The sequence below is a fragment of the Aythya fuligula genome, chromosome Z (genome assembly GCF_009819795.1).
Source record: "Aythya fuligula isolate bAytFul2 chromosome Z, bAytFul2.pri, whole genome shotgun sequence".
Lineage (NCBI taxonomy): Eukaryota > Metazoa > Chordata > Aves > Anseriformes > Anatidae > Aythya > Aythya fuligula.
Window position 1 is genome coordinate 79,092,915 of NC_045593.1, and position 15,873 is coordinate 79,108,787.

A 15,873-nucleotide genomic window follows, 5' to 3' on the forward strand; every position below is an offset into this window, starting at 1 on the left:
AAGTATTTAAAACCAATGAGACTTACCCAACCACGGTCTTCAAAGACTGGTCACTAAACCTTGTACTATGGCACTGGTTCTACTCTTCTTACAAATAAAGAGTACTACCTACCCTGCTTATTAACAGTAATATTTGCAAAGCAATTTCATGCACTAGATTTGAAATTATAGGAACAGTAGTAGGGTAGATGCATAACTGGAAATCAAGCCAGTGGCTTGAAAAATAAACCACAGTCGCCTTATTACTGCAGGCAAATGCACTAAATAGGAGTAAGAGGAATCAACAACTGTTCTGTCAAATATTCTTAGCAACCTCCACACATTATGCTACTAGTGCCGTATCAGCAGTATTGTTACCATTTCAGAACTGTAATGAAAAAGTTAACAAAGACAAGGTCACCCTTAATTTGGGATTTTCACAGAGGTACATTTGGCTGGTAGAGAGTCTTTGTTGTAGCATTAGAAGAAAATAGAGGAATATGAGCATTGACACTGAACATAATTCTAGGTTGATGGTTTGTGTGATAAAGAGTGAAATACTTAATCTCAGAATACATTTTCCAGAATCCACAACATTGTAAGATTGTGCCTTTTTTATTCTAAATTCTACTGAGCACTCTCAATTTATAATGAAGGCAATCAAAGGCAGTGAAAACTTCCCAGAACCTCTCAGCTTATTCAACCTACATTTATTCATTTTTTAAGTAAAAGAAACATTTCATATGGAAGTAAGAGAAATATAACACATGATCTATGGCCAGCAATCAAGACTTTAATTTATGCATATTTTTCTTTTTCTTACACAATTTCCATATACTGATCAGCTCTGTTTATACATAGCTTTTGTTAATAAATCAGTGCAGGGTACATTCATTTTACTGGCTAATTTGCTCAGAACTAATTCCTTGAAGCGGAGCCCAGTGAACTGAAGAGCCTATAGTTTTTAAGAAAAATATAACATCCCTTCCCATCAGTTTTAAAGATCAGCTGCTTTATTATACAAAATATTTAATTTCTTACTACAGCCAGGAAACAGGGAAGTTTTAAATTAGATAATTAATTATTAGAAAAAGTCTGGTCTACACCCAGAGTGTAACCAAAATGAATCACCAATTCAGTTCATTTTAATTTCTTCCCTTAACATACATATCAGCAGAATTGTTAAACTCTTTGCATGAACACTGAATCTTAGATCTATAAATCTCATCATCTTAGCTGGAGTTTTCTATCTGAGATCTCTTGTGCCAAATCCAGATTGCATTTTAAAATGCAGACTCATAACTTCATTCCAATATACTTGAAATAGATGTTTTGTTGTCACTATCTGGAAATTGGACATTTCCATTACTACTATCTCAAGGAAGAAAATGTTCAAGGAGGATCTCTATGTACTGTCAACCATTTTTTTCATCTCTATTTCATAAACAAACATAAAAGGAAGTTAATAATGGAAGTAAATTTTTCTTTTTGGGTTCTTACTGCCAGCCCACACAGACAAAAAACTATAAAGTGAAAACTGCAAAAGAAAAGAAAAAAAAAAAAACAACAAAACATTAGCACTGGAAATCACAGCTTGTTTAATGCAGTTTAGACTTGTTTATTAATTATAAGCAACAATTACAAAGTAAATAAGCAAACAAACAAACAAACAAAAACAACAACAAAAACAACAACAACAAAAAAGCAGGTGTACTCTGTAGATGATCTTAAGATTTTAAGTCTGGCTTCTCTGAGTGACAGCCCTGTCCTTCAGTGCATACACTGGCTGACCCAGTTTGGTGTTACCTGCACTCTCAAGTGGAAAGCACTCACTCCATCACCTCCTTCAGGTAACTGATAAAGATCAAAAATGGCAGATGTCCCAGATATGCCCCAGCAGTGTCAATATGGCTCAATTGACCACTGCCCTCTAAGCACCATCATCCAACCAGTTTTTACCCATCCTGTTCTCTGTCCATCCAAACCATCACGGCCCATGTTGGATGTGAGAACAGCAACAGTGCCTTGCTACAAACCAGGTACATGACACCCACTGGTCTCCCACCATCCACAAACCAGCCATTTCTTCCCACAAGGCCAACAGGTGGGCCACGTGTGATTTATTCCCATGCTGACAGTGCCCAGTCACCTTCTCCTCCAGGTGCTCCATGATATTCTTAGGAACAAAAGCCAGGCTGACCAGCCTGGAATTTCCCAGATCATCTTTTTGAAAAAAAAAGTGCAACACTTTCATTTCTTTGGTCTCTGGGGACCTCCCTGGATCTCCACAACCTCCCAGACTTTATAGAGGCGTCACTCTGCATGGACATCAACCAGCTGTCACCACCCTCAGGTGCAGCCCATCTTGTCCTCTTGTCCCATGTCAAGTCGTTTCACATCTCCCTGACTTCTTGCTCACTCACTGCTGGTTATTTCTGTCCTTCACCCATCTTCCACAGAGATCTGGCAGACCTGGCTGTGGAGGACTGAGGCAAAGGCAGAGTTTAGTACCCCTGTTTTCCACAGTTCATTTGAAAGTGGTCCTCTATATTTCCCTCCTCCCTTGCAGTGAAGGACTGAGTTGTTGGCTTCTTGGAGTCTTTACAAGACACTGTTAAAATTGTGTTTGTTCTCCCCCATACTCATTCCTGCAGCCTGAGACTGGGGAAGCAGCATCATTTCTCAGTACTCTTCTTCTGGGCCAAGGTCACTGAGATGTACCACAGTGGTTGGTCCAGCCCACACCAGGGGCAATCTTGTCTGGCATATAATCATAAATGAATCATGTTCCCCCAAGAGTAAATGACCACTTATAACACCTATATTTGACAGACAGAGGTTTTCATTTCAGGTGCACACACTGTTACTCAACTTACTGCAAAGTTTACTGCAAAGGGATGACTTCACCATTTAGTATTGCAAAAAGTTGACAGGTGATTCATACAATGCTGGCAAGCAACCCAAATTAAGGGCCCCGTATCATAGCATAAAAAGACCTGCAACAATTAGAGCACAAACACACCTAGTGCAGTGCTGGCAGTTTTTCCTCTATGTTTTTCCCTGAGAGAGAAAGGAGTCCAAACCCGAAAATGCAATAAAACAAAACAAAATCTCAGAGAGGTTTTAGCCCATTCTGTAATGAGCTCTACTGCAGCTCTTGAAGGTTCTGTGAAACCATATAAACCTCAAATTTACCAACACTAATAATAAACCTACATATACGATTTGAAGATTTAGTTACCTGATTTGAACATAAAGAGACAGCTTGCAATACAAGTAAAGGTTTTGCCAAACACTGGCATTAATTTAGGGGAAGCTTTGGTGTAAAGTTATTCCACTGTATTCACAGGAGGTGTCCCAGGGTTACTAAAGCTGAGAGAAGCCACGAAAATCCAGATTCCTGAAAGAGTTAAATGTGAAGAGCAACCTACTTTCAACATCAAACTTGGATTAATATCTACCAGGGTCCTCGGTCTTTGAAGCATCAACTGAAAAAACAGAAATCCATAAGCTCATGTCCATTCAATGATAGGGAAAAAGAAAAATGTATTAAAAAAAAAAAAAAAGGATAAAATAATAGTCCAGAGAAGAGAAGTGGTTTAAGGTACAATATAAACCTTAAATGTGAAAAACACTTTGAAATAACACTGCGTTTGACAAAGTGAAGCCTTTTGTCTGCATTTTCTGCCCTAACTGTACTGCAATTGTGGCTGACTCTAGACCTTGGCCATTATCGCATGTAACACTGATAATTTTTAGATCTATTAGAAAGCTTTCAATTTATCACAAGAGTTCCAGGAAAACGGAAGGGAAAAAGGCACGGAAACCCTTTGTGCAGAGGAAGAAAGTAGGACCTCATAAAAGCCAGGCTTGAAGAAATAAAAAGCCCAGGCAAACAAACAAGAGACCTGCACGTCTCTCTTCCCACAAATATAAATACACACCTCTTTACTCTTCTAGGCAACAGTAAAAATTCTGAGTAGTTAGTGATAAACAAACTAGGTCACTACACAGATACCAAGGATAAATATAGTAATTTCTAATGCAGGGAAATGATCCCAGAAAAATAAATAAATAAATAAATAAATAAAATTGGAAAGCCTAAAATGGCTGTACTGAATGCAGAAACCCTTTTTTCTTTACAAATGCCATTACCATTATTCACTTTTTGGTGAACATTGCGGAACATAAATACTACATAAAGATCTGCCTTGTGTCAGTGCTTACAGATCTGCCAGAATAAGTCAAAAGCCACCACAAACACTGCAGGGCCATACAGTAATTCCCCATCCTCTCCTGCCAATACATTTATTTTACAATTTACACCACTGCAGCACATTCAAAGACTGACCACCTATGAGTGGTCCTGTATATACAGGATCATATAGCGACATCTGCACACTGGCAACATACCACACAGACATGATTTCTTTTGAGTGCTCATTCCCATCAGGAAAATAAGGTCTGTACTCTGCCCTAAAGAGGCTAAAGACTAAGTACACTCCCTTTCCACCCTGACGGCAACAGCAAGCACCTTGCACAGGATCATCCTTCCCTGGTAGAGCATCTCTGTCCCTACATCGTGGCCTTCAGTCTGCTCCCCAGAGCTCAGCCTCCAGGAACAGCCTACGTGGCTGAAGAGCAGAGATATGATGCAGCATTATTGCACTGCTTGAGGAAGGTATGAGCCGAAAGAAGTTAGTATTTTATTTTTAAACTACATCAATTTAGAAGAAGCACCACCTATAAAGTCAGTTTCAGCAGATATACACTACAGATTGTAATCTACTGGAGCAGTAATTTTATGTCTTTTATGCTGTTCTCTTTCAAAGAACAGATGTAATATGTCTAAAATCTTCAGTAATTTTACTGCTATATCTTAACAGGAAAATGGGCAGAACAAAACTATACCCGTTCTGAAGCTGCTTTTTCTACAGAAAATCTGTTCTGAGATCCTATATTAAAGGCTTTTAAAAATTATTCCAACTGTTACAAAATACATATACCATGCTGTAAACAGACTGGGCATTTGCAATTTGAATTTTAAAAGCTTCTAACACCTCATTTTGAAAATGGAAAAGAAATGAGAATCTCTTGCATATACAGTAATAAAGCAGGAACACCAAAATAACTCCAACTAAGAGTTTTCCTGAAACAGCAATTCTAGAAGATTACCTGTTTGTGAGATCCGTGCAAGTCTTTGGGTAAATATCACTAGCATGCTAACACCACACATACACTGTGAAATCCATGTGCAACCAGCTGCAATATTTGCAGTGCAGAGACTTACGCTACACGAGACCTCCCATCCAGGCTCTAGATAAGTAGATGTAAGACATCAAATTTCATTATTTTTCTTGAAAGTAGATGCCTTTCAATATGATCTATTGACCTTTGTCTTCAGACTTCAGGGATGCTTTTTGTAGCATCTGGAAAGTGCAAACACTTCAAGAAAAGAGGAGGGAAAAAAAAAAAAAAAAAAAAAAAAAGGTTGCTATGGAAGATGCTGGCATAAAACATTAGGAATATCTGCCAGATTAGAAGATCTACAGGGTGAAAGAATACCTTCCTGAACCTCCAAAAACATGCAAGAAAAAAACTTCCTTTATGTCTTGCTACAGTTCTTCAGCTTGGAAAATGGTAGTGCCCAGTTCAGAAAACTGTATGTAATATGTAATCTCATTATAAATATGTAATCTGATTAATCTTTATCTCAGTTAACTTGGGGCTCAGTTTTGGGTTTTTCCTCCTTCTCTCCCCTGCCTTAAAAGTAAACGTTTAGTTGAGATTTAAGTCTCCTACTGGAAAAGAAAGTAGTTTACCTATACTTAATTATTTATTGCTTTCTACAGGAAACATACAAAAACTTTCAAAACTTGTATACTAAAAAAAAATTGTCAGCACACCAAATTGGTAAAAATTAATCAACCACTGGTTTCAGACCCCAGGAAGAGACACAGAGCTAGTGTGTAAGGTTGGGGCAAAGGGATGCTGCCACTGGGAATGGCACAGCACTTCATCAAGTCACGTACTCACTGAAGGATGCACCTTTGTCCAACCCAATGGCCAGACTCAACAGGCATACATTCACATGAACTGCTACCAGAATAAATAACTGAAATATTTTAGGTCTACATTTTGAAGAGTTTCCCCATGGAGTAACTGAAGCATGTCATGGTTTACTCATTAATTTTGGCTGCTTCTCTCCCCCTGCTCAGGCTTCAGTTAGCCCAAACGGAGGAGCCAGAGCCACGTCTCCTCACCAACAGCTTAAAGCAGTTTGCTTGCCCACGAATGAGCAAAGGGAGAGTCTGGCAGGGAGGCAGCTCCTCCTGACTGCTCTCTGTGGCCAGGGAGTGATCTTTATCCACAAGCTAAATAGTTTGTACATAGTAATTAGGGAAGAAAAACACTGTAATCTACTGTCATCAAAATAGCCTACCAGGAACATTTTTGTTAATCAGCACTTGATTGGCCCTGGGACAGTAAGACAGCATGCCTCTGGGCTGGGAGGTGGCAGGAGAAACACAGAGCTTGCTCCTCTGCCTGCAGGAAGGTACTGCAAGTGCACACAGACAGGAACTCAACACATACTCACAGGTATGGTTTTTGTACCTGGTCTCTGCAGTAGATGATATATAACTACACGCATGGGACAGGGAGGGAGCTTGGCATTTTCTGCCTAGGGTAGAGAAACAAGCAAGCTTGTGTTACTGCTCAATATGGTTTAAGTTCACCTGTTTGGTACTGAAAAACGGTCTTGGGACATTCACAAAAACACTGATAGCCAGCAAGCACTCTTAGGGGAAGGTCCAGAAATCTATTTCTCAGGAAAAAACACCAAAGCTGTCACTGAGAAAAGGATCTGTAATTTCCCTTGTAGAAAGAATGTGAGGACACATCCAGTGTCCAACAACACCATGACACTCACTGCTGTCTCCCACTTCCCAACACCTTTCATAGCACCCGCACTGGGCCTTGGCTAGTCCTACCACTAAGTCACCCAAGAAGCTGAACTATCAGAAAACCAGCATTGCAGAGAAATGCAGTCTTCTTTTGCTCTGTTTAAGATCGTCACCAGTGCTGGAATTACAGAAATTAGTGGCAAACAGCAACTAGAGGAGCTTTGCCACCAAACACCCAACGAAGTTTCTCAAATCACCTGATGCTTAGCAGTAGCAAACTGCATGGAATGAGAAGACTAGACCTTACTCCTCACCCCTCCAGAGGCCAAGCAGCAGCATCTCTACCCACATGTCAGAGCCACAACTTTTACTACCCTACTTTTACCCACACGCAGCACTATAGCTGTATATTAGCACATAATTACCCAACCATACTGAAGGATACTGAGGCACACTAGAGTAATAAGTGTTCTTGATGTGTGAAGTAATATAGATGTAGCCTTAATGTGCAGCCACTACATATTGCCAACCACGCTTTACTCAGCAGAATTCAGGGCTCTGACTCAGAATGTTGCTTTGATTTTTGACTACATTATTTGAGACTACATTTCTGAGTACGTCTGTGTCGTGGTTTAACCCGGCTGGCAGCTAAATACCACGCAGCCATTCGCTCACCCTCCCCCCTCCCTCTCTGGGACGGGGGAGAGAAATGGAAAGTGAAGCCCGTGAGTTGAGATAAAGACAGTTTAATAAGACAGGAAAATAATAATAACAAAATAATAATAACAATAATAACAATAATGTTACAATGGTGATAATAGGAAAGTAATAATAATATGTACAAACAAGTGATGCACAATGCAATTGCTCACCACCCGCTGACCGATGCCCAGCCTAACCCCGAGCAGTCCGGCCCCCTCCCCCCGGCTAGCCACCCCTATATATTGTTTAGCATGACGTCAGATGGTATGGAATACCCCTTTGGCTAGTTTGGGTCACCTGTCCTGGGTCTGTCCCCTCCCAGCTCTTACTGCACCCCCAGCCTGCCTGTTGGCAGGACAGAGCAAAAGGCTGAGATGTCCTTGGCTTGGTATAAGCACTGCTCTGCAACAATTAAAACATCGGGGTGTTATCAGCACTCTTCTCATCCTAAGCCAAAACCCAGCATTCCACCAGCTACTAGGAAGAAAATTAATTCTGTTCTAACTGAAACCAGGACAGTCTGACATTGCTTGAATTATTATTTTTTTCCTTTCCTGATCTCTGTCTGTCCACTGTGACTTCAGTAGCAGGCTGAATCAAAGATCTACCTTTCGGGAGGAGTTCAGTTAATTACAATTAAAAATGATAACTGTCATCCACAGGAACCACAGAGAGTAAGCATATGCATAAGGATGCAGGGTATGACAATGCAGCATTTCTAGAAGACAACATGCATCCGAGCAAGTACACCAGATTAAATAGAAGCCTGGTGAAGGAAGCCGAGAGGTTAGAACAGGATGGGATTGATCACACCTAGGGAAATGAAAGTCATTATTAAAGATGCTGGTTTTTATCCTGAAGGAATGCTTATAACTGCTGCATCATTTTATATGAGGTCAGGAGGTAAGCCATAAAAGAGACATCTAAGAAATTAGACAAAAGCATCATTAAAGAAATATCTGTAGAACGTACAATAGAAGAGAACTACTAGATCATTTTAGCTACTTCTCATGACAACAGCATATAATTTCCCCATCCACACTGTATACCATTCACTGTATTGATCTAATTTTTCCTTGGAATTGTTCAAATAAATGGATGTTCAGTGGTTTTTAAATAGTTATGGAATAGCATCTGAGAGCAATCAGCTACTAGATCTTCTTTTTTAACCTACAAAAGTCCTTGTAAGACAATCCAGTGCAATTCCTCACACAAGTAAGAAACCTGACAAGTTACGCAGCAAATGATGTTTTCTCCATCTCTGTTTTGAAAGCCCAAACTGCCAAGGGTAAGAATAACAAAAAAAAAAAAAAAAAAAAAAAAAAACAGTCTCAAAGCCCATGCCACTGTCTCAAAACATAATACTTAGCTGGAAAAATGAAAACTGGCAAACAGATTAAAGTGGTACAGCCTATGGGACTGTAATAGAGAATAATCAGAGAGCAAGCCTGGATTAAAGGCAATGCTTGTGTGCAATGATATCCAGCAGGGACAGAGGCTGTCGTACATGAGGGGGAGATGGACAGAAAGATGTAAATGTTAAAACTAAAATAAATCAACCCTCTTTTATTTTCTATTTTTCACATGCATGGCATATATAAGTCTTATCCAAAAGTATTTTCTAAATTGTCTGTTGTAACATTGCTGTTGTAGAAACCTACGGACATGAGTAATCACAGGGCAGAAATTACTGTTATTTACCCACTGCTGTCACAGCTCTCCATAATTATACAGGTTGACACAGCATCTTGACAATGATAGGAAAAAAGCAGTTTTTATAAAAATTTTGTCAGCCTCCCTACATAGAAGCGTGGCAAATAAAATTACTTCAGCTAAAAATTGGCAAAGCAATCATCTCTTTCAATTTTTTTCATCTATGTCAAAAAGTTGCTGTTGGGAGAACACTCAAAGACAAAAAAAAAAAAAAAAAAAAAAAAAAAAAAAAAAAAAAATGTCCTCTAGGCCTAAACAGTAGCTTTCTCCTTACAGAAGGGCCACAGTCTGGCTATGCACAAGTGCCTTGTGCTGTTTAAAACTGAAAACAACTGAGAAAAACAATGAGTTGCAAGGGAACAGGACAGGAAGAAGGAAAAGAAGGCTGTTTGCAAAACACTGAAAAAGTCCTGTTCCATAAGAGAACAAAATTGAGACTCTCATTTTAAAACCTTGGCCTGAAACACTTCAGAGCTGACACAAACCCATGCTGTCCACATCCTTGCTTGCACCTTCAGTTTCCCACTCAGATGTACAAAGCTCCTGCCCAGGCTCCAAGCAAGGAGCAGATCTCCCTGTGCCTACTGACCATCCTCCATCTCCTGCTCCTCCCCACTGTCATCTTCATGCTCAGGTATACTGCTTAAAATACTATGTCTCAAGTCCTGACTCCTGAAACTGGCCTTCTGCAGGCACAAGTGGTATTGTTAAGATATGCTGGGTTCTCCATGTGAACCATGCAGATGAATACTTTCCTCTGTATTTTCAAACAACTTCCATTAAAGTCCTGTGACTTTGAGCCTTTGCCTACAAGTGGCCAAAACTGAAGTTTTGGGAGGTGAAGTGAAGAAAACAATCATAAGTCTCAAAAATAGTTTTAAATGTTTACTGCTTTTGCCAAATGCAATAGATTTTGCCTTGAACTATGGAGCTCTGCATCAATGCAACAATGAAGTCTTATTTAACATTACCTAAACATTTTGAAAATGGTTTACAAAGTACCAGACTAGATGTGTGGCACATAAGTGAACATAATTCCACTGCACACTAGCTGAAGAGGATGGATATGCTCACTATATACGTATGTGGCTACTATGCAGCATGAAAAATTAACTTTTCACATGTGTTTCATAGGCTAATGCATTCACTCACACACCACATGCTGCAATTATTAGCTAGGTTAGCTTGACTTTTTATTAGTGTGGACCATAGTCTATTTAATTTCTCAACTTCTTAAACTTAAAATAGAATATCAATGCTGTGACTGAAAGTAGCACAGCTTGCTGATCAACCGCCACCACCACCAAAAGTGTTAAGTGTATTCCCACAATACCTTAACTGAGATTTTGCAAGATCCCAAACCACCTGCACATGACAGACATGCACAAATTCTGCACCTCTAAATTTCTGGGACCCTTAAGTAATATCCAGTGCCCAAGTTTGTGCTCACAGTTTTTGTTTTCAGGTGGGCCAACTCATTGATTGTGCATTAAGAAGTGCACAAAAGCTCTGTTGCTTTAGTGCTCTATACATACCACTAGGACATTAGGCTTATCCTACTGTCAGTACACACAGTGAGCAGCTCTCGCTCTAAGATAAGGTCTTGTACAACCTAAGTTCCCTACAGAGGAAACCTAGACCTATTATCAGTGATATATTGCACTGAAACTAGGCTCATGTTGGCTTTCCCCTTATTTCCTCACTTCACACCCTTTGAATTAAATATGTGTGTAGGTCCTCCATTAATTATATTACAGCATTTTCCAAGGTTTTTAAGTTTGCAAATGTTAAGGTACTTACAATACTTATTTGGGTTTAAATCTCATAACTCATCTTTCATTTTCTAGTGTGCTGTTTGACTAATAAAAATGAAGCTAATGTTCTCACCGTACAAATGCTTTTAAAGTCAAAATAAATTAACAGCGTTTTGATCCTCAATACATATTTTCAAACTTGAGGCAGCTAGGCCTCAGATATGCTACAAAGAAGCCCAGCATAATTTGTAGTACAATGCAGATGGTTCTCTAAGACTTCAGATATGCTGTTGGCTCTGGGGCTTACGTAAGTTTGAAATGTGTAAATGCTTTTTTTTTTTTTAAAAAGAGAGAGATAAAAAACAATATCATGCTGACTGCTATGAGATTCACAAGGAGTTTGAGAATAACATATATTTGCTCTGACGTTTGCAGTCTCTTTAAGCACTGCTTTTCCGCGGCCAGGTCCTGGTATCTTTACTTACATTGATGGGATATCTGGCTGTGAGTATGCCACGGCTGCTGTGTTGATAAGTGCTGTATAAATGGCTAGTTCAAGGCATAAAAATCAACATCCTAATGCAAAGCATTTGTCTTTTGAAATAACTTCCAAAGTGGATCACTTCCTTGATTTTCAGTTGGATGCCAACTGGAGAAATGGGGGAAGGATGAAAAATAATACAGTACCCCTTTTCACTACGCTATCATTGAAACACAGCTTTATATGAAATATATCCTTTGAAAGAAGATGTACAGAATTTAAGTAGGTAGGGCAGAGAAAAACAAAGTTGGATACTTGAAAAAATAAAAGAACGTTAAAAAAATAAAAGAAAATAAAAGAAAACAACACAACCAGCACTATTAAATCCAGTTATAAGAACGCAAGGCTTGACATCAAATTCTGTCCTAGGCTGACCAGACACGGACTGGATGAAAGAGAGTATCTGCCATATGCTTTCTGGAACAGTCATGGAAAATCAATTTGAATACAAATGTAATTTGTTAAAAGAACAGTGGAAATCATTATGCAGGGTCACACTGTCAGCAGTTTGTACAGAAGCAGATGCCAACCAAAAAGGCAAAGGTGTGTTCAGTAAAACAGGAATCTTGGTCTTTAAAAGTGTCTGTGATCTTCTCGGTCTCTTGGCACAGTTGCATGTGAACAAACATACAGTTTACCTCTCTTGTTTCTCAGGATTTTTACTCATTGCAGCTCATTCCAGCTGCAGAAAGAGATTTTATAGACACTTCTAAGCCTCAGAGAGAGTGGAGGTTCCCACTGTAATGGAGAAAAAGCAATATTTATGAAACAGTTCCTTGAAAGTTCCAAAATATTTTATCTCAGGCTCACAGTCACAAATTCGAGAAAGATCTTTGCTTGATTTCAGTAATGTCACTATCACTTTTAGGCAAACAAAACCTAAAAACTCAGCAACAAGGAAAATGAAAATGTACAATACAATTTAAGGATCAGCTCCATGACAAAGACAACTCAGATGGTAAATCTTCAGAAGATCCTATTGCAAAACCATTCAATACATAGACATGGAATACATCGTACCATTACCACAGCTGATCAGTTTGCCCTGCTCCATGAAGTAAATCTGGGGACTAAGATAGCCACCAGTTTTCAATTATGTTTTCCCCACATTTGATCCCAATCTTCACTCACTGTTCCAAAAATCTATTGGCAATAATGTTCCTACAAAATGTTCCTATTTGCTCTACTTCTGTTGCCCTATATTTGTTCCACCTGAAATAATCTCCTGTAGTCTCTGTAGTCACTCTAGTAGTTACTGTCTGTCTGCTGCACGGTGGAACATCAGATTTGCTCTTGTTCTGATTTGATGAGGGAACAGCAACAAAAGCAAATGTGAACCTTTATGGCTGTTTAGAAATATAAAAGCATATCCCTCATTAAAAATTCAACTGCATCTTTCTTGCAAGCTAGGGAGTAGAAGTCACTGCACCCTTGAAGCCTACCTTCATCATATACATGCATACAAACACATCTCTGAAAATCAGACTCCTGTTTCTGTGCATGAGATTGCAAATTTGTCAGACCAGCCACAGAGAAGGTAATTCCAGTCTTCCACTGGGATGACTTTCATCCTCTCCTGCAACCCTTCCCCCATCCCTCTCTCCCATTTTTTAAAGAAAAAAAGATGATTTGCTGATATACTATGCATGTGTTCCAAACGCAAAAAGCAAAAAAAGGTTTTTAAGATGTGATAAATCGACCAGAATTTGATCTCCATCATTACTCTTCAGTGCTCCAACAAACAAACAATTGGTATTTTCTATTTGACGGCAGACTTGAAACACAAGTCTGAAATGAACCGTATAATTTAACTTTGATCTGCAGTTGGAATTTACCCCTGAAGAAAGCAAGAAAGAACTGACCACTGCACAGATGACATTACTGTAGGTTTTCATGATACATTCATTATACTCCATTATGTGAACGGACTCATCAGGAAGTAATGTTCAAACGATGCACAAAAAGTTTTGCACCGTTCAAAAACTGCTCTCTGATGAGTTTCTTAGTTACAGTGCCTAGAGTCTACATAAATTGAGAAGACCTATTAAAAGTAAACATTATGACAGCGAGCAAAATTAACCCACTATATCAGACTTGTCAAGCAGCATTTTATTCTGCTTCAGCATTAAAAGACTGTATAATTTTCTTCTGTCCCATTTTGAAACCCAAGGACAAACCCTTAACTGAACAATCACAGCCCAAGCAGGAACAGAACAAATGGACTCTTTCTTCCTATTTCTCAGCTCTAGAATATCTGTGAAGTTTTCTGTGGTCTGAAGTCACCTAAAAACATTGCAAAATCATGGACTTAAATGAAAAAACTTCTTAGGTGTGAACCCCACAAAATCCTACAGAAGCCCAAGGCAAAGCCAAATGGCACATCTAGACTTTGTGCCAGTTGCAGTGTCTTTTGCTTAAAAGACTTTAGGCATAAACTGCAGGTACAATGACATCTTGCATAAGCTATCACATGCTCACTGCAACCGTGTGAATGTTATTGGATTTTGAGGAGCCACCGTGCTGAATAATTTAAGATCTGATAAAATATTCAATTTTACTGATACATCGGTTCATGGGTTTCATTTTAAAATTAAAAAAAAAAAAAAAAAAAAAAGTGAACAATGACGAGAACAGGTCGCAGTCAATGAAAATACTCCCTGAGTCCTCGGGATAACACTTGTTCTACTCAGTTTCGGGGAGGTACAGCCAGGACAACAACAAGGTCTTCCTCATTTCCCCCACCCCCAAGATGTGCCTTGCCCATGGAGGGACCGCAGCAGCCCCCACCCGGGGGGCGAGGCCGCAGCTCCCGGCGGCCGAAAATCCTCACCCGTGCCCGGCAGCCGGGGCTCGGGGGAGCCTCCAGGGACGGCGGGGGGGTGCCGGAGGTCGTCCCCAGAGGATGTGGTGGTGGCCGGGACCGGGCAGGTGATCTCCGGCCAACCCCAGAGCCTTCCTCCCCTCTCCGCCGGTCCCCGTCCTCCCCCCCGCACCGCCGCCGGGTCAGCCCTGACAACTTTTTTTTTTCTTTTTATTTTAAATAAGGAGTCGGCAACCCCACTCTGCTTACGGTGAAGGCTTATTTCAAATAATGATGAAAAGAACTCATAAAGTTATTTTTCTGGAGTTGGGGATTTTTTTTTCCGAGCTTGTTGGGGGGGGTGGGTGAGAGATGGAGAAGGCGCCGCTGATGTTTTAGACGGAGGTGCCCTAGTTAAAGAGCAGCAGGAAAAGGGGAGCCTGAGGAGAGCTGTCCAATGCTGCCGCGAAGCTGAAGTCCCCGAACATGTTTGCAAACTGCTCCGCGGATTGCTGGACCTCCGGCTCCCCGAGCCTTCAAATTAAAATGAAGACGGCTGATTGGGGCGGTGTGGCGGGGGGGAAAAGAAGGAAAAAAATAAAAATAAAAATAAATAAATAAAAAGGAGATGTGGACAGCTCTGCTGGTATTGTTAAATCTTCCCAGCCGCTCGTCTGGGTTACGTCTCAGCCCTCCCGGCATGTCTTCACCCCGCTCATTAAGCGTAGTTGGGAAACAAAACGTGCCCGTGGAGGGGCAGGCTGGTCGGCTTCTGCCTGGGATGCGGAGCTAAGTCCGTGCCATGCCCAGCCGCGAACAAAAAGGCAGCCTCACCGGAGGCACCCACCGCCGGCCGCGCCCGCCCGGCACCCGCGCACTTGGGCTGAGACTTTTGGGACCCCCGACCCCGACCCCCGACCCCCGACGGCTCACCTCGAGCGAGCGCCAGGCTCCCGCAGAGCGCCAGCCAGGCCAGCACGGTGCGGCTCATGGTCCCCTCTCCTCCCGCGGCAGCGCAGCCTCTGCCGGAGCGAGCAGCCGGCGGAGCCTCCACCTCCTCCTCTTCCTCCTCCCTACTCCTCCTCCTCCTCCTCCTCGAGGCGAGGCGTGAGGCTGGGCTGGTCCCTCCCGGCTCGGCCCCGGGGCCGAGCGCAGCTCCCGATGCCGCTGCCGCCGCCCTACCCGCGGCGAGAAGGATGCCCCGCCGCGCCCGCCAGGTGCCGCCGCCGCTCCTCCAGCACCGACCGGCCGCCGGCCTCCGTCCCGCCGCTGCCTCCGCCTCCGCAGCCCCCCTCCCTCCTGCCCTCCTTCCCTCCCTCCCTGCCTGCCGCCCGCACGGCCCCCCGAGCGGCTCCGGAGGGGAGGGGAGGAGGGGGGGGGGAAGGAAAGCGGGGGGAGGGGGACAAAGGGGAGAGGGTGTCCTCTCCCCCACCCTCTCCCACATAGCCCCCTGCATCCCCTCCGACCCCCTTATCTCGG

General features: G+C 41.7%; 1 protein-coding gene across 1 annotated transcript in view; it reads right to left on the bottom strand.

Moving 5' to 3' along the window:
- Positions 1-15,585, bottom strand: part of EDIL3 (EGF like repeats and discoidin domains 3) — a 275,384-nt gene extending 259,799 nt beyond the window's left edge. The window contains exon 1 of the mRNA XM_032206563.1: positions 15,328-15,585. Within this exon, the coding sequence (XP_032062454.1) occupies positions 15,328-15,385 (58 nt within the window). The 5' untranslated portion in view covers positions 15,386-15,585. The remainder of the gene's footprint in view (positions 1-15,327) is intronic.
- Positions 15,586-15,873: the final 288 nt, after the last annotated feature.